Raw genomic sequence first — 20049 nt, 5'->3', positions numbered from 1 at the left:
AGGTAGAAGAAAAACTAAGGCAGTACAGAACAATACAGTTAAACTCAAAGATATAAATATTAAATTCAAGAAAAACCTGGTGTACCCCCTCTGCTCCTAGATCCATCAGCGGTCATTGGTGGTTCTGAGGGAGCTTGTCTGGGTATCAAAAGAAGGAGCAGAACCAGCAAAACAAAAGAAAGGGTAAAAGCTCCCTAAGCCCTCTTCCTGACTTAAGATGTATGTTAAATATTTGTTGAAGTCAATTTTCTTCTTTTACCTGCCAAACAAGTTTGCCAAGCTGTAGGTGTAACTCATAAACAAGAGAACTAACTACAGTATTGCAATATATAGGACATAAAAATGGATAAATACAAACAGGTTGCATTAGTATAACACAAAAAGCACCCTTCATACTGAACACTTTACAGAGACACAATCTAAATAAAGAAATGATCTATTTTCCTTACGAATCACTGTTATTTTCTCATGAATATAATGCAATATTATCACAATATTTCACTCACACCTCTAATTGCACCCAAATACCAAACCAGCAGCTTTTTCTATGCTGAGGCTTCAACTCCAGCACAGCATGCTTTCATGTCTCTAGCAGAAGCTACAACATCTTTTTCTAATGTCAAATCCAAAATTAGATGTGATATTCCTTGCCAAAGACTATCAAAGGGTGGCCTTCCTGCATGCTTCCTAACAGACAACCAACGGAGGGCTGAAGTTTAATGAGCTTTTCTTTTGGAAGCATGCCCAGTTCTTTACTTAATTTGGCCTTTAAACTCTAATACAGTTCAGCGTACATTATGTGCTCCTGAGTTATGCATTGCGACAAGATGTATTCAAAGACCCTTGTCCATATTTTTAATCTCAATACTGTTTATTCTGTATTCAGCGACATGGTTTATTTGCAGTCAGCAACTGTCTCACCCAGATTATTAACAAAGACTAAAATCACCCCTTCAGAAGGATGTATTCCAGTTCATGCACTTTATTTTCCCACATGTATGGTTCCAATTTGCAGAGGAAGTAATACTTCACTGTATTTCAAAGCTCCAAAGAGCCAGTGAATGCTATTTCATTTTTGCTTGAACAAACAAATATTTCCGACACGTATTAATCCCCAAAGGATTTCTAATCAGCAAAACATGATTACGTGATCTTTCAAATGAGCATATCTTAAGTGTTTCGTGTTTAGTAAGAGTTAACTGAAGTTACAGCTAAGCAGACTCTTGAAGAAATCTTTGTTCTTGTTGAAGTATACTTTTAGCAAAGGTTTATCAAATGGCCCAGGAAAAAAAATATAAAATAAAATAAAGAAAAAAAAGAGAAGATTTCAGGGACAAGTGGCACATCAATTTCCACTTTTACATTAGTCTGTTTCTCATCCACAGCTGGGCTAGCTGGGCAATGTGATAATTGTCAGCCATTCATAAGGAAAGATTAAATGAAAGCTAAACCCTTTGATATGCAAGTTTGCTTACTAAACCATATGTTTTTTGTTTTTTTTGCACCATGGCTCTCTTCAAAAGTATCAGCCAGACTTTTCCAGCAGAGAGAAATAGCACTTCTTCATGATCTGTTATTTAAGTAACAGTTATCAAAATGCCTCCACTTGTGAATCTGTATTGGATCTTTCTGACTTAGAGAAAATAAATGTCAATTAGATAATGTCAAGAAATAACACCTTTCTTCAACTTCTGCCATGGCATTTTTTTACTCACCCCGTTAGAGGAAGCTTGCTTTCTCAATTGTGGCTGGTAGACAAAGGTGTTACTTCTGTCTCATGACCATTTATTTCTTAAAGGAAGAACTGTCAACACCTAAGCACCATATTACTCTGCTGGGCATAACTCCTGCAGAATTATCCCAATTTTTCCTGTATTCTGCAGCCCTGACATGTTAACTTCCAATGCTTTGAGCCAGGCTGTGAATCTTTCAGACCAGGCAATCTGTTCTAAATCTGTTTCTAAAGCATCTTTTGTTAGAGTCCAACGCAGGTTTTTAACCACTACCATGTTATTAAGTACTACTATGAGCAGTGCCAGGAGAGAGCAGCAAGGAGAGAGGCTGTTCTCATTAAGTGCACAGCCTTCTGCAAAACACTGGGTGTTTGCACTGCAAAGACAGTTGCTAAATACTGAGCAACTTCACAGCAAATTTAAGCTTTGAAGAATACTTCCAAGAAAGCAGACTTCAAGTTAATGAACTACTAGCTACTTACAGACCCCGAAATTCCTGCCTGAACCTTTCCAACCAAATTAGAATACCTTCAGAAGGATCTTCCCTCAAGCCCAACGCACAATTTTGAATGTTTGGGAACGGTTTAAGTATGGACCTTAATTCAGAAAACAGCTGTAGGGGACCCAGAGTGAGAGACAGTGATCAAATGTTAAATATTTACTATTTGCTCTGTGAAGTTTGAACTTTACTGAATACTCATGTATTCATTTCTCTCCCAGCTTCTCAACTATTCCTAGCTGTATCTTGACGCTTACGACTCGACGCCATACCAGACTCTGTTAGTGGCAAGTCACATTTGTCAAAGCAATGTAACAAGTCTCATAATAAAATCGCCATGCATTTCTCTCATGCAAAATGTGTTTTTGGAAGTTGCACACCAAGGTCCTCCCTGTAGATTCATTGAAAACAGTCTGCAAATTCTGGGAATACATGAAAGGATCTTCCTGTGGTAGCTAAATATAGAGTTTGAAGCCTCAAACCACTTTCTTGCACAGACTGCTACAGTTTCAAGAGCTTTATCACAGCCGTTCAATTTAGACAATATAAGTATAAAAGGATAAAAATAAAGTATATGGAAGCTCTGTTGCCATTGTGACCTCCTTGAGTGCATCAGTTAGACACTGACATTTCCTATTATGTCATGCGTTTTTTTATATTGGAGCTGGATCTCAGAATAGGAAGACACGCAGCAACCTTACACTCCTAAGTCAGAACGGTTGGAAGTAGCTCCAGTTTGACACTTCCATTAACTGAAGTGGTGTCACCACTGCTGGAAGGAGAAAATCCACATAAACCCTTCAGCTGAGTGCTCATTCATACATAAACCACAACCTTGAGTGCACAGAAATATAGAAAAGAACCTGAATATGATCTCAAAGTACACTCAGAGTATTAGAAAAGTAACTGCTGTTTATTGTGACTTCAGTGCCCTTCGGGTCATTGTAAAAAATAAGTCTGTTTAGCACTTAGCATAGCCTTCTCCACTAGCAACTAAGAAGTTGCCATGGTGATGAAGCTGATCCCGCCTGACCTATTTTTCTTACACATGCTGGTCATCATGTGAAATACTACTTCTTGCACTAGTATTTTGTCTCTGTGAGTATCTAACCTTCAGATGAAAAGATCAGGTTGTTAACTTCTTTGGCATAAGCAACTCCTTGTTAAAACCAGACCCGACCCATGAGATTCCTCCTGAAATCATTACACAGAGTATCCCCAAACACACAACTTTTCCAAGCACTGGACAAACCTTTTGATTTTGACACAATAGACAAATTTCTCAAGGTCTCTCTCAAATGAAGGTCCTTTTTTTTTTTTGGCTTGGCACAAACAGCCCCTATCCCCTAATTCATCCTTTGATGGACATCTGCTGAAGACGACCATCCCATCATCCAGGTTTCCAGTGGAGACGTGGAGTACTTGCCCTGCTATCATCCCCTAATGTACTTTGCTTTTCACCAACACCAGCTGAACACCAAAGCCATTGATTACCTCTCTTTGAGCCCAACAGCCCTGCCAAATTTCAACCCATCAAACCATCGAGCAACTAGTCCATATGTCCTCAGCTTCCAAATGACAATACTGCAGGCAACGGTGTCCAAAGCCTTTCTGAACCCAAAATGAATTACATCCACCACTCTCCCATCATCCTTGTAGCCACTCATTTCATCATGCAGGAATCGATCACCGAGAGCGCTGAAGTTTCTTTCATTATTTCTGAAATATTCTGTCAACAAATTATGCAGCCCTAAAGCTGCATTTTTCATCAAATAAATAGTTAGCCAAAATGTTCTGTTTGTCATTGTGCATTTGCAGACAAACTCACATTTTTCACTAGAATCAAAAGACAGTCTGGATACACAGTTTTCAAAACACAAAGTCTGAGATACCCTTCTAAAAATTAGTTGGCATGCAAAACTTCCCACTAAGTGTGCAAAAAGACACTTCCTTTACTATCTACTCTTCCAAACATTCAATGTATTTTAAACATTTCAATTTGCAGGAATACAAGCATGATTTCTTTGGAGCCTGTTAATAATTCTCTAACAGGTTTGTTTTCATTGGGGACCTCAGTTGGTTTTCCAATTACCAACCCAGGGCAATTAACAATTTTGCAAGGAGAAAAATTAATGGCACATGCCAGAACAGAGGCTTTGTGAAGGGCTGGTGGATGAAGATATGCATAGAAATGAAGAGTGCTCCAACGCACTCTTAACCCTTTTATTGGGATAAGAAAGGTAGAAGTTGATTTTACAACAACTGCTCAGCATCCAGCAAGTGACCAGTAATTTCCCTTGGTGATTAGTTATTTCTGCAGCACTAGAAGCCATTTTGTGGATAGTCCTTTTAATGACTTGCTATGCAGTCCCAAATTGAGAGAACAGAAAATAAGTGGAAGCCAAAAATGTTATTTGGAGCGTACTTGAATGCTACATACTAGAATTCAGCGCCAAAAGGATTTCCAAAAGCATGATTGTCCCTGGCCAGACACAATTAGTTACATACAAGCACTGGTAAAAGCATTTCTCTGCCATGGACTGCCACGGTGATTAATAAAACACCATCAGTGAAGAACACTGAGATTCATTTAAGGTGACAGGTCCACTGCCTATTTAACTGTCATTTTGAACCACAAAAGAAGAAATAATGAAGAATTGACACTTCTGGAAGCCGCATTGCATGTAGAATAGCTAATCAAAGAAAATCTAGGGTGTTAAAGCCCATTGTTTTAGGCTGCAAGTTGCTCAGACTGTTCAAGCCCACACAAGCATGTATCTCTAAAGATACATTGCCTCTCATTGCAAATGAGAGCAAAATAATAATCCAACCTCCCCGTCCCCAAAGTAAAATTGGAAATTTTTTGTCACAACTATCAATGTAATCAAAAATCTGTAAAATAATCTATGGTATTTGAAAAATGTATTTAGTCATGTCTTCTAACAAAACTGTGAGCTGAGAGCTTCCACAGGTGGTCAAATACATGGAGGTGAAATTTCTTCTTAGAAGAGCAGAAAAGTAGATACAGAAGCTAAACTTCAGCCTGTGTGTTCCTGTCAAGAAGTGCTCATGTTACTCATTCATTCGAAACAATAACAATAATAGTAATAATAATACTTTCACATAGGCCCTGATACCTATTACTGTTTATTAGAGGGGCAAAAGGAAGTGAAGTTTGTTGTCATGCAGCAAAGTGAATATACCTTTCTGAGCCCTTTACAGCAGTCAGACACAAGAAGGCCTCCCTAGTCTGCTGTGTTGCTGCTTTCACTTTGATTTCCAACCTATTGATTTATTAATAATTTGACACTGATCACTTAGGAGCTGAAGGGTTTTGACCCCTTTGGAGAGTAATTCTTGATACTTATCCAATTTATCCATCCAGGTCAAACCACTGGTGAGATGTGTCATGTGGGCATGCAGTCAGAATGACAAACAAGGAACATCTGTGGCCATAAAAGAGAGATCAATGCACAAGGGTGTCTTCCATTGCTATTTCCTACACTGTCAGTAAGCTATACAAGTAGTTTTACAAATTGAGGAGTAAGATCTTTATCCTGGAAAAATGCAATGGTCATTTGCACTGAGTTTTCTGTGATTAACCCTGAATTTTAAAACTGGTATCAGTGAGTCATTCTAAGTGAGCATGAGTCATTCTAAGTGAGTATCAGTGAATTACAAATAGATTAGTAAACCGTGAAAGCCAGATAATAAACCATGTACTCTGATTTCTGGTACAGCACAGGACATAGGACTTTTTAGAACTAAGTTCTTTAAAGCAGAATGCAATTTTTAGAGAAACATAAATAAACATAAATATTTGAAATAAATAATAAAATCCATCATAATCTCTTTCACTTTGTTTTAATATCTAAGAATTACCTTTGCTATAACACAAGACTTATTGTTACCCTAGCTCAACCTCTGTCCTCTTTTCGTGCCTTTTTCTATGAACCTTTTATTAAGGTTCCCTGCATGGATTCCTACACACCATGAACATTTTACTATGTTGTCTTCTCTCAGTTAGACTAGATGTCTTCATCTTCTTCTGTCCCTCAGTATAAAGAATCTTTTCATCCCCATAATTATTCCCATGACTCTTCTCTCAACTTATCCTAAATTATGGACATCTGAGTTGGGCAAGTTCTTCCAGCTGCAGAGAGCACACAATGTGCAGGCTCATGTAATTGCCCTATTTTTTGACTGTTGGTCCAAGGATTTCCAACTATTTTTGGCCTGACATTGCATTAGGTTTGTTTCCAGCCACTGATGCTGGTCCAGACCCTCCAAACCTTTTCTACGTTAGTTTTCAGCTGTTTCATGCCAGGTCAAATTCCTCACAGGCATATGACGGACATTACATCAATGCTTCTATACTTATCATCAAGATCTGTTTCCACAGTAAAAGACCTCAAAAAATATTCCCAAGGCTAACTTCCCACAATCCCACCATTTCTCACAGTTCTATCATCCTCTTTTATGATCTGAATCCCATTTCAGTTGTTAAGTATTTTGTCCAAGATGACCATCACCCCATTCAACCAACACTAGCCCCACATAAACTGTCTTCCACTTCTAGAAACTCTGAGCTGTTGCAAGGTTCATTAATATCAGTGTTAATGAGCAAAAAGCTCCCACCAACTAGTTCAAAAAATTCATTGATGCATGCAACCAAACTGGCCAAATATCAGGGACATCTTTTAGTTTTCACAGTCAGAGACAGCCTATTCCCATCTCTCTATGGCTACGCAAAACCTCTCCATTTAATCCATCCATTACAAGTCACCACTACTGTTCGTACTGCTCATTTTTAAACAAGGCATAACTGTGAAGCATAAACTATACTCTGAAAAATCTCCAACGTGTATTACCTTTTGCAATTTGTCACAATTCATCCATCTTTAAAGCTAAGCATCACTGTTCTGCCCTCTGCTGCCACAACTAGGGTGTGAATGACTAAGCTGGACATTTTAAATAGTTAACAGATCAAAGATGCAAAGATTATCACCATATAGCATTTGCAAAACAACAACCTGACTTGTCTTGCTTGGTAATTCTAGGCTGCCTCCTCATCTTCTCACGTGTAAGGGACACCTCAGTGAAGCCACCCAAGGCTATCCAGCCTGTGGCTATTTGCTGCAGATCGTGCTTTGGAGCTCATGCTACCTTTGCAGAGTCTCATTTTAAGTGATACTATGTGTTCAGAATAAAATAACCTTAAATATAGTAATTTCACCTATTTTAATATTTGCAGAAGCCCAAATCTCAAGATGTCTACTCTTTACTACATTTTAGCAAGCAATGGAAAACGATCCTGGTATACACAGCCACAAACATAATATTGCAATACAAAATGTTAATTTGGAAAGGATGAATTACGTCAACTCTAACACCTTGATAAATCTCCAGTTACATTGAATGTTCTGTATTAAGCTGTGAAGAGCTGGATATCTTAGTTGCTGCAGAAAACACAAACATTTAAGTCATTTCTCAGCCCAGTTTGTTCTGGAGCTCTGTCTTTCAAATCCTGACAGCAGCTAATAGACAGCAAGATAGAATTGTTTTTGACCTGACACAAAACTACTGACCAGAGTTTTCTTTCTCCAGTCAGGATGTCAGATGTAACCATCCCTGATGGCTCTGAAGAACCACTGCAACAATACAGGACCAGATTCTGGTCCTACCTGTATCAGCAGGAAACCAGACTAATACCTGGTTTGCCAGTAAACTACCTCTGGCTGACTGATCTGCACCCAATATCAGACTCTGCATGCACTGAAAGGTAAAACATGATTCTCATCATGGGAAGAAAAAGTAACTGTTGACAAATGAAAGAATGAAAGACAGCATTCACTGAAAATAAAAAAATAAAAATAAAAATAAAGTGATTTTGCCTTTTAAAATTATATTATTATTATTATTATTATTATTATTATTATAAAGTGCCATTCTTTTAAAAGGCTAACGTAAGAAGGCAGAGATTTAAAACAAAATATGATCTGGTGTCTATTGAGACCATAACCACATCTTTGAAGGTTTTTTTGCTTACAGATACAGTAACTTCTACAGGGAAAAAAAGTGTGTATGTGGAAAAACAGAGACAGGATCTTGGTATGTCTTTGAAATATAAAGACGGTATGTCATATAGCACAACCATATAGCCGACCAGCAGATTAGATTTTACCTCCCCTAGAAAACTCCAAGTTGAATGAATGAAGAACCAGCAGAGTCAAGCACTTCAAAATCCTCGCCATCTGTAGTTGCCCATTCTGCACCCCCTGGTCCAGGTCACAGGCTGTTTGCCACAACAGAAATCAATCCATCATTTCAGCAAAGCCCTAAGCTTGGACATCAGGAGCAAAGTAACTGACTGACATCTGCCTTCAGTAAATTATTTACTGCTGAATTGCAGATCAGACCTTAAGACTGCCACAGCTGGAAGCAGGCGTAATGGGGAAAAGCCCTTTTCCTTTATTACACTCTAGCTAAGCTGTAACAAGCACCTGCGGAAATAGGGAAGAGAAAAAAAAAAAAAAAAAAAAGGCAAGCCTGAAGCTTGAACGCTCTGACTGAAGGTAAACATATGCAAAACAGCACAGGAGCTAATCATTCCATGCTAATGGCATTCCTAGCAGCAGATGCTGAATCCACAATCAGGCGCTGGAGTAAACACACAGATATGTTGGTGTACAAACACTCTGGTTTTGTCAATCAGCAGCAGAAGCAAGAGGGGAATCATAGCACACACCATCAATACCTGGTTCCTCCTTCGATGTGCAAAGTATTAGGACATTAAAATGAGATATAGGTTTATTCTCATTTGTATTAATCCACATTTCAAATACCCTGGACACCAAGGCCAATGTTGTCTTTAGTGTGGTCTGGGGTCTTCAGTCCCCTTAATGTACTTGGTCAGGTTATTGCAGCTGCATAGACTGATTAAATCAGTAAAATAGCAATTATTCCTTCACCTTCTTCATGCTTTGAATCAACAGGAGCATTATACTTCTGCCTTCTACCCAGTTCTCCTCCCTTGTTCTTGTGATGCATTGGCCTCCAGTAGAGATTTTCCTTAGATTAAAAACATACTTAGTCAATACGCACCTTGCATTACTTAATAAAGTGCCTGCCCCTGACACTTCACGTGCATTCACATGGGAATACAGAGGCTAGGTTAAAAGCAGTCATTACAAAACTATTTCAAAAACTCCTAACCTGTCTTTCTCAGCACTGAAAGATCAGAAAGAATATTTTTCATGTTGAAAATCGACAGCTTGATACTGTAGCACTTTGTTTCAGTTTTACTTCAGCCAGCACTTGCCTGCATGCCGTGGCGCAGTGAAAACCAACCCCTTGCACTCAGCCACTTGCAAACATAAGCTTCCCTCAAGATATCAAGTGTCCTGAGCCGAAACCAAATTTAAAGCAACAAGGTGAAAGCAAACAGAGCAGACAGACAAGATTTTGTGTGATTTCCAGATCCAAAACACAGCTTTTTTTTTTTTTCTCTTTTTTTTTCTTTTTTTTCACATGGGGCTCCTGAAATTCCACGCAACCCATAGGGGGTCTGTCTGTGGTCTGTCCCCATGAGCCTAGGAGGTGTGCAGGACTCCCTGAGAGCTCCTGTGGGCGTAGCACATCTCACCCTTGTTCTGACCCTCTCACATAAAAACAGCCCTGAAGCCTTCCCATGCCTGCCCAAGGAAATACAACAGCCTTTTCCTTCTTTTTACCTTTAGGCCCTCCCTGCCTTGTTTCCCAACATCTTATTTATTCTCCACTTCCCATCCCAGAGGATGCCTCAGTCCTCCCTGGCTGCGATGCTTGTTTAATGCTCTGCCCTGCAGCACCCGTCCCATCCCATCCCATCCTGTCCTATCCCATCCGGTCCCATCCAGTCCCGTCCAGTCCCATCCCTGCCCGTCCCCCAACTGGTTCTCCCTCTGGCTTTTGCAGACAGGGGCTCAGCAAACCCCACAGCCCAGAAGCAGGACCCCCCACTGATCCACAGCAGCCTATGAATTACAGCCTCGGACGCAGCTCTTTTTGTACTCTCTTACTTTTAGTAAGAAGTCCAAGATAAAATGCAAAGCTAGTCCGGCTTTCTAAAATGTCTTTGCACCAATGCTGGCTGTAACACATGACTTATCTAAACAAAATGCGCAAGACTGAGGTTTCAGTCTTGAAAACTTTCTTAAGTCATCTTAGTCTTTCCCACTAAAACCCCAGGTATAACTCAGTGTAGCTCCTCATGGCATCACGAGTTTAACACAACCTTCACTGGCTAAGCTGTATTTCCATCTCACCTTAAAAAACAAACAAACAACATTGAAAGGCATATTATATAGGAATATTCTTTGATTTGTTGCAAACAGGGCTGAATTCCTTCTTCATTTTGATGATCACTGAGGAATCCTATAACTCCACTAAAACTTCTGCACTAAACAAACTCAACCTTGAGTTGTTTTTCTGCTTGCATGAATAGTCCCTTTTACCTATTGTTTTGCTCACATTGAACACTTATGAAAAAAGGCAATTTTAACCCTCACTGCATTCTCAGAGTGGCTGTAGAGCTCAGCCAAGAGCGTATTAGGTGGAGGTCTGCTCTGAAAGAGCACCCACCACTTCCAGGTGCTCTCTTCAAGGCCAGACCCTTGCTCCTGTAATGCAGAAAGAACCCGGCAGCTTACATTTTCCAGCTAAAATCATCACTGTGCTCTCACGTAGATCAGCCACTCGATCTTCCCTCTCTTAGCAGACCTGTGGGTTTTAGGCAGCATAAGAAAGAAACAGTGCATCTTAAGAAAGAAAGGAAGATACTACTAGACAGCTCTGCAAATCAGAGTAAAATTGTGGGTGGCATGCGATTCACTTTTTTTGAGTTATGCTAACAGGCAAGAGAGGTCTGAAAAATGTCACATGAAGACCTTAGAAGCGAGAAAAGATTCAGAGTTCTCCACAGAGAGGAGTCAGAAAGCCAGCTCAGATGCAAACCAGCCAAATTATGTATGAATTACCTCACCCTGTTTTTACTCTTCCCTGGGCATCTTACTATGGTCAGTTCAGGGCACAGAAGAGGAGGAGAAAGGTGAGTAGATATTCAAGTCCTATCATTTCACCAACCACTCTCAGGAGGTGCTGTTTGTATTATTTCCAGCCTTCCTGGCTCCATACAGGAGATCACAACTTGGACATAAGCCTTCTTGAGACAAGTGACTTGTCACTTGTTCGACAGCACAGTCCACGAACACATGACTGAGCTGGTGTCAGTCAGCCTTGACAGCAACAGGGCACCACCAGGTGGGATAACTCTGCTTGCTGGGCTGCCTCTGAGGTCAGAGGGAACCTGGCCATGATGTAACAGTTCAGCTCATTGGAATACTCCTTGGACTGTCTTGGAAAATGTGGGCACCCTAGCAGGCCTTATGGAGGTGAGCACCACTCGAAGTGACGTGCTTGGTCTTCAAAGTCCTGAGCTGCACACCCATCCCAGGGGGTGGGCCTCTCCGTTTTGGCCTTGAACACCATCTTGGGATGGAAAGAATACTGGTTGTAGATGGGCTTCTGGTTTGAAGCGGTACATCTGTTCTTCCATAAACCTTTGTGTCAGGAATACATGCATTAATTTACCTTCTAGAAATAACTTCTCTTTTCCTCTTTCTCTGCTATCCCCTCTGTTTACTTCATCTATGTTCCAGACCTCCACAAAAGCTGTCTTTGTTAGGCCAACACCTATTTTTTAGATTTTGTAATCTGGAACTATCTCAATGTACATATTTCACCAACTCACCACCGATTTCCAACTCTCTTTTCTAAAAGCATCTCCTCTGTTTTCCTCTCCCTTTTAATTTCACTCCCACTTCTATCCAGAATAATTTCACCCTAAAATGCACTTTGGGAAACATTTTGCATGAAACTGCAGACAATCTGTCATAGACACAGTCGTTTAATAAAGCTTCACATGTTTTTCTATTTGCTTTCCTCTCAGTGATAAATGACTCACATGAAATGCAAAACCTTCTCTAAAATGATGACTCTACACACACTGACCAATTTCAGCATTTCAGTATGTTGCAACAATTAACTAGGTGTTTATACACATGAATTTTACCAGCCTAATACTCCACGCAATTAAGCCATGAGGACTATAAAATTAGAAAAGTCTCCTTTCTTAGACGTAATCAGCTCTGTTCTGCCATGCTTGGCCAGATCAAAACTTCCTACTTAAGCCAATTTGGCCCTAGATATAACTGTAAACGACACTTGAGATCAAGCCAAAACACTAAAACAAAATGTTAAAAGCTGAAGAGCGGGATTTTTTTTCATCAAGACTACAGTAAAGTTAAAATTTAAGGCTTGGGCTAACAAGATACTTTGATTTTCTCTTCTCATTACTGAATTTTTATTTATAAGATTCAAGGTTGTGTGTGTGTATGCACTTCCTTTAAGGTTCTGCTTCTAAAGTTAGATCCTTCCTCTGAGGCTACACAGAGTATTCATCACTTGTTCTCCTGATCTGTTCCAGGGTCTTGGATGAATCAGAGTTTACATGGTGGAACGGAACATGAGGCACTTTTTTATGGAATATTTAGAAAGTCGTAAAAAATACATAATTTACTCTTCCAAGGCATTCGGGCCTTTTTGAAGAGTGGATATTTGTGCCCCTCCTTAAAACATTTATGATTTAGCAGGAAATGATTACACCTGCGACAGTGAAAATCTTTTCCCCATCTTATTTCCTAAACAAATTTATTTTACAAATTGTTGTTTCCGTAACTGAAATATTATTCTCTTGCTTAAATGGAATTATTTTCATTAGAGGCTTGAGAAGAAAATAATTGTAGCCTTGCAAGAACGAACATTGCAGTGAGATGTACGGTTGATTTAGCATAGCTGTAACTTGCACTGCAGGACAATGCTTTTTCTTGCTTGTGTAAGGGCAGATATATTCAATAATATACAGTAAGCACTAAGTTGGGTAAAGATTAAAGATTAAATGTTCAGCATTTCCATCCATAAGGAGTTACTAACTCTACAGAAGGATTGAGATTATATTTGTATTTTAACTCTTCACCATTACCTGCACATTAGCTGCACTTTGAACTAGCTGAATCTAGCATTGATTTAGCTACATAATGAGCCATAGCTGTGCTTCAAAGGGTATCAGTGCTACAATTTGGTATTCAGCATATACACAGGGATCAAAAAATAGCTTGGATTTTTCATTCCTTATTTGAAGCAGGTGCTGCTATGTAATTTGGCCATCTTCTGATCACTTCCAAGGATCATCCATTGACTTTACAAGCAACAGAAAGGGAAACAGAGACTGGTTCCTCATAAATACTATGAACACCAAGATGTTCAGTTGCTCCTAGCTTCAGTATATTGCAGTTGATTTATATAAATCAAAAGAGTCATCTTGACTTTTATAAGACCATGAGAACTATGTACTACTACTCCTTGGAGCAAACAAGAAGACAGCCTTCTGGCACAGTATCTTTACTGTGATTTTTTAACTAGGAAATGTACTTTTTATGGGCTTCCTACAGCATTCAGAAGAAAGGACTAGTACACATTCTCTGGAGATGAAAGGGTGACATTAGGAACATAATAGCTGACCCATTTCAACAGTATGCTCCTTCTAAGGAAAAACACAGCAAGACTACAAATACCGACCAATGAGCTAATATTTTGTACAATGACTATATGGAGCCCTGGTGACACCTGGGCTCAGTCTACACCTATAGTCAGCAAGATGAATTAGAAGATATGAATGCTCTTATTTCACCCCAAAAGCTGCACTTCTGCTGTATTTTGTTCATAGGTGAAAACATTCTATTAAAGAGAATGACTGTAATGTTATTGTGACTAAAAAAAGATAATAAAGGGCAACTTTTTTAGAGCATTGAGAGCAAAAAATAATGCTTTCTAACCTCACTGACATTTTTGTGAACAGGTTTCATTTACATCTTTGTTTCTGTTCTGTTACATTTCTTAATGAGCATTTTCATTCACTTATTAATATTGGAAAGGAAAAAATAACAAATAAGGTCAACAATTGTCATACTCGTTTTCAAGATTTAGTGTATTTATTTCCTTCAACACTGAGAAGGGGAGCATCCTTAAAAATGAGCAGTTAATACCTCATTGAAATAAAAAATTGGATTTATGTTGAGCTTGAGATAGCTGTTGATGCACAAAGCAAAACTAGACAATATCATTTGATAATGACCTCCATGCAACGGTCTGCACCATGCTGCACTTGTTGCACATGAAAAATATTTTCCAAAGCTGAAACAGCAGGATTTAAAGAAAAAATAGTTGTTTTTAGCCTTTCTAATAAGCATTAATATGCTCTAAATACCCTGTAACAGGCTGTGACCAAGAAGCTCTGATACAGTGAGAAAACTCTTGTGTTTCTTACTCACACTGTTTGCTTTAAAATAAAAGCTGGGCAGGCTCTGTGCAACCTGCATCCAAATTAATCTTGACAATCTTCTAGAAAATCTCTATTAAAGCCCAAAGCTTAAGAGCTTAATACGTGCATAGCTTCTGCTTTGGAAGAGAGCCAGAGGCTCTAACCCCCAGAACTGATCTTATATTCATTTTTTGGTTTCATTCATCAGCACACAAAAAAGGCCAATGCTTGTTAACATTTTAATTCATGATTTTATAAATGCTTTCAACACAGCAACAGGTTTTGTTTTCTCTCATGAGCTTGCTTGTGAATAACCACAAACAGACACCTGGAAAAAGCTAGACTTTGATGACTGCACTTGCATGTAATCTCTGAGCAGCAGAACATCTCCATGGAGCTCCAGGTCTTGTCCGCATCAGAGGCCATGCTGCCTGGCCAATTATTTTAGCTTTATTACTTCATTGTTATTATTACTAACCTTTTATTATTTTAAAATCATCTGTGAAGCCTTACTTGCAGATCTGTGGTCTGTGACTGTGGTCACCCTTCTGGGCCCCTGCAGGACAGCCCAATTATGTGACTCCCAGCTAGAAGTGTCATGTGGATTTCTTTAGTATCTATGTTATTTTCACTACCTCCCTTTTCCTCCAGTGGTAACTGAAGAAAAACTAATTTTAGGTTGAATGAATACAAGCTGCTCCTAGAGTTTATGTTATCGAAAGCCCGAGTGAACGTACTGTGCACATTCTTCTATTTTTATAAGTCTTATGTTTGAAAATACATTAAAAGTTCAGAAACAGAAGTAAAGATAGTGTGCCCATGCTAGGTAGACTTGTTATCTGTCATTTGACATAGCTGCATGGAATTAGTGTTAAAAACTAATTCCTCTACAGGCAGTGCATTATTACTCAGTTTGCAAACTGTAAAATCTTCTAGGTCTTATAAGAGCAAATTTCTCTGAGAACCTCTTTTTGGGAAAAATTAAGCAGCTTATTTTGGAAATCATGCAATCAGTTTTAAAATGTTTCCCTGTGTTGAAAATTAGCTGAATCCAAAATAGAAAAGAGAGAAATCAAGCACAGCCTACTGCTGGAGAGAGGTGAAAAGGAGGCCAAATCTGAAAGGTTTTGTGCCCATCCCCATCCACCAGCAAAAGAAATCACCTCTCGGGTATGTTACCCCTCATCACTTCTGCACAAAGAGAGGTTGTCAGCTTGGGACGGAAATGATTCAGACGGGAACATTTTGATCTGGGACAAAACCACTGCAGTAATGACTTAGTAATGATAGGATTACGATGGGATTACTTTCAACATCACTGATTTGGGCATTTTTTTTCTCTAGGATTCGGTGATGGTACGCTCCTATTTGATATTACTTTGCTGACATGAAGCATAGCCATTTCTTTGCTGCTATGGCAGACCTGAACTACTGGGATATTAGCCATTGCATTGGTAAGGAGGATTTGTCATAGTTTGGGATGGCAGCACTAACTGAATGATGCTCGCGAGACTGAGGCCAAATTTTGGGAGTGAAAGACTTGGCTTTATGCCTTTCTTGCTACTCATCTAACCCATATTCTGCAGAAACCTGCAGCTTTTGCTTCACTAGAAACTTGCCTTTTGCCTCTGGAAGTACAAAAATACACTTTGAATGGACTTGCTTCTACAACACTTTGCAAACAAGATGTTTCCCTGGGGAGGTTTTTATTTTGATGGGTATTTTCTGTAATAATATAAGATTTGAATGACTCATAGCAAAGCTTTTTCTTTTACAAGAAGGCTGCATGACTCTGCAAATGAATAACTTGCAATGGGAATTAAACTAAAGAGCAGCACAACTCCTCTTGGTGATTGCCCTCCCTTTGGCTGAAGGATACTGCTTACAGATGGTTAAACAGCAAATAAAAAGAGATGAACATAAATCAAATACTGCATTCACAAAAAGTCAAAGATGAGGATGGCAATTTAACTGTATTTCTTATAAAGTAAACAAGTGTCATACCTTTTTAAAAATTCCATATACTCAGTATGCTTGATGAGGCCTGTCCTCATCATTATTGTTTGAAAACATTGCCGATCAATAGCCCAAAGTTTCACATTTACGAGAGCTGGAAAAAAAAACAAGACAAGGGGAAAAATGTGATTAGCAAAATTTCAAAATTTGAAAACCTGTTGTGAACTGCAGAGGAAAAAAATTAATTCATGGGAAAGCATGAAAATGGGTACACACTTCAAAACACTAACATAAAACTCATCCGCTGGACAATGGACTACACATGCATTGAAATGATGCAAAATATGTATCTAACTTAATCCTCATTTTTATCTGTACAGCACATGGGCTTTGGAAAGGTTGCCTAAAGCCAATAGTATCATTGAAATGGGGAAAAGTCAGTGCAGGCTGAAAAATGGCAAGAAATAAGGGTCTGGATTCATCATTACCTGGGACACATCATTTTCTATGCATGGATAATAACAGGGAGTGATTTGGGGAAATTTGTAGTGCATTATCATGTTTCAGAGGCAGAAAAATTCATTATGTTTCATCCTACCCCCATTGTACATGACAAATTTTTCATCGACCTTGAGAGGTTTTCATGAGAATCCTGTTATATCCTAATAATTGAATGTGTACTGATTTTGGAGGATTGATTTTTTTTTCCAACTTTGGTAGTCGTATCTCTGATAAGTTCCAAGACTTCAAAGTCATGTGCAATATACTACACTATATATTTTGGAAGCAAGAGTCCCCTTGTAAAACCAAATATTAAAATTAGCATGGCATTATCATTGCAATACATTCAAGAAAAACAGCATCACGTGAATTGGATGTACAAAACACAAAATAGTTCAAATTTTCATCTTGGAAGCAGTTAAGACATTTATGCTAACTATAAATGTTTTAATTCACAGTGTTTCTAATAGAGTTACTCCTTAGAGAAACAGTTCAAGTAAACAAAACTACTCTGAAGACCTCTGCACTTGTATTTTTTCAGAGAGTAATTGCAACAAATTTTATCCTCATATCCCATTTCACTACAGGTAAAAGAAATAAGCAAAAAGCATTTCAACAAAATACTTAAAAATATTCTCATGAATAAAATCCAAGAAACTACTTTGCTTTTATTTTTTATTATTTTAGTTCACAAATGCTCTAGTTAAAGAATTTTTCTCCGTAACAACATTAACAGGAAGTAAAACCTTAAAAGTGTAAATTCCAATTTTTCTTCTCAACTTGCATTGCAGAACTAAGTGAATGTATTAGAACACTGGAAACCTGCTTTTCGAGTCTAACTTTTAGGACAGAGGTTCCTTTCTAAGAAATGATTTTAATTTTATAATTACATTAATTGGAAAGAATGATCTGTAGGTATGAGTTATTTCTGTAAATAATTTATATATATATATATATATATATATATAGTCTTTCACTCTCTTCAGAGTGGAAGAGCCAAGTAATATGAATGGGGTCTCAATTTTTCATTTTTTATTTTTATTTTTTCCCTCTCTTGCACAGAATTGGCATTTAAACTGTTTTTAGATGAGCTCTGTTCTAGGGGAAGAAATAAATGTTATTCAACAGAGTGGCAGGGGATACTGAAAAGGACAGGCTCCCGCTGTATTTACTGGTGATGACGGGGGCTGACATCAAGTCACTAAGAACTCTGCCAATCTCACTAAATTCACTGAGAGCAGGAAAATATGAACTCGTAAAGTAGGTGCTTCCTATCAGATGTGAAGAAATGTAACTAGCCTGGCCATATCAGGGTTTTTTGGTTTTGTTTTTTTTTATCCAGTATAATGCGTGATTGTTACATAAAGCAGAAAGGCAACTTCATTGGTCATGAATGGTAAAAACACTGATAAGTGAATATTTAAAGGAACAGATTAGTGATTGTGACAAAAAAGAATCAAATACATTTTATATTTTGGACTAAAATATCCAATGGCATTACAGTGCCCTACCATGAACAAGTACTACAAACATGTCTTAGTAGTTCATCAGAAATAGATATTTCTTCATGTGCTGACATTCTTTAGTGAGAAATTTGACGTTTTGCCTATATTGTTTTCATACAATCTTCATAGCAAAGGCATAACTGTTAGGCTGACACCACTAGTTGAGTAAGCTCAGAAGACAGCAAATACCAGAATTTTCATTTCTTTCTATTACCTCCCGTAATTCTGAAAGGCAGGTCATCCTTCCTACAAATAACTCTGCCTGATGCTGCTTCACAACATATTCACGCTAACATATTCATCATATTATGCAAACAACTCTGAAAAATGGGATTTTCATTGCAGTACCAATTCTGACCAGCTGGTCTGTAATGGATGCGTTCGGTCAGCACCTGGGACCAAGTTCCTGTTGGTGTCCATCACACAATTCCAGAACGAGTACTGCCTGAGAAGCCTCCAAAAGGCAGAGTTTCCCCTCCTGGGCAGAGATCAGCTGGTCAAACACATTTATAGGAGGTACACTATTACTGCCTTAAATCTGTGACTGATGGTAATCAGCTAACTCTTCTATTTCATACATTTTGAGAACGATGAACACACACAGTGTATTTTCCTCCCCACAATGGATTCAGATGTAGCTGCAAAGATACCACCTAACTCTGAGGCCCACGCTGGTACCAAGGAGCTAGATAAGCAGTAAAGGCTCACTTATTTCCCTCTGATCCATGGGCGCTTTATGAAGCACTACATCGTTTTTGATACCGATCCCCAAAGACCACAAAGTCACTGCTATGTGGCACGTGCTGTGCACGCTCATACTCAGTCTTTTAATGCAGTTAGGTAAACGGCAAATGCAATTTAGTACCTCTCAAGCAAAGCAAGGACCCATTTATTTCTGCTAGAAATTGTTCTGTAAGACAAATCTCTGCAGCTGGCAGAGCTCAAGGGAGCACAGGACCAGAGGTTTATTTAATGAGTCTAGAAAAAGTCACTTCCCTCATACCCTCAACTTAAATATACATATATATTTGTATGTTTATAACTGTATACATATAACTATGCATATTTACACACACACATACTTTTATATAACCCATTATTACATATACAGGTGTGTACTAGCTCCCTAACAAGGGCCATGCAGCTCAGGTAAAATAAGTGCAGACAATGCACTTCTGTACCACTAATTATAATCATTGCTGGTGCTTTATATTCACATTTCTTGTGCCTGATGATAAACAGATATTTTAATAATGGCTAATCACAGTAGAGCTTCAAATGTCAATAAGACCCTTATAATCAGGTGTGAGCATCATCTCCTGTTCTGCTTAAAATCTGTAAATGTGTTAGAGGGTTACTGCACGAGCAGTACGATTTCTGTAAGATTTGTGGGTATTAACAACTTCAAAGAGAGAGATTTGGGAGTGCCCCGTGATG

General features: G+C 38.6%; 1 protein-coding gene across 4 annotated transcripts in view; it reads right to left on the bottom strand.

Moving 5' to 3' along the window:
- The window catches only part of PRKG1 (protein kinase cGMP-dependent 1), a 466513-nt gene that overhangs the window by 190579 nt on the left and 255885 nt on the right, over nt 1-20049 (bottom strand). For all 4 annotated transcript variants that reach the window (XM_035330176.1, XM_035330177.1, XM_035330178.1 and 1 more), the window contains one exon: nt 16655-16760. In XM_035330176.1, the coding sequence (XP_035186067.1) occupies nt 16655-16760 (106 nt within the window). The remainder of the gene's footprint in view (nt 1-16654; nt 16761-20049) is intronic.

The sequence above is a fragment of the Oxyura jamaicensis genome, chromosome 6 (genome assembly GCF_011077185.1).
Source record: "Oxyura jamaicensis isolate SHBP4307 breed ruddy duck chromosome 6, BPBGC_Ojam_1.0, whole genome shotgun sequence".
Taxonomy (NCBI): domain Eukaryota; kingdom Metazoa; phylum Chordata; class Aves; order Anseriformes; family Anatidae; genus Oxyura; species Oxyura jamaicensis.
Note: the sequence above shows the minus strand (reverse complement) of the source record. Positions and strands in the feature narration are given on the sequence as shown.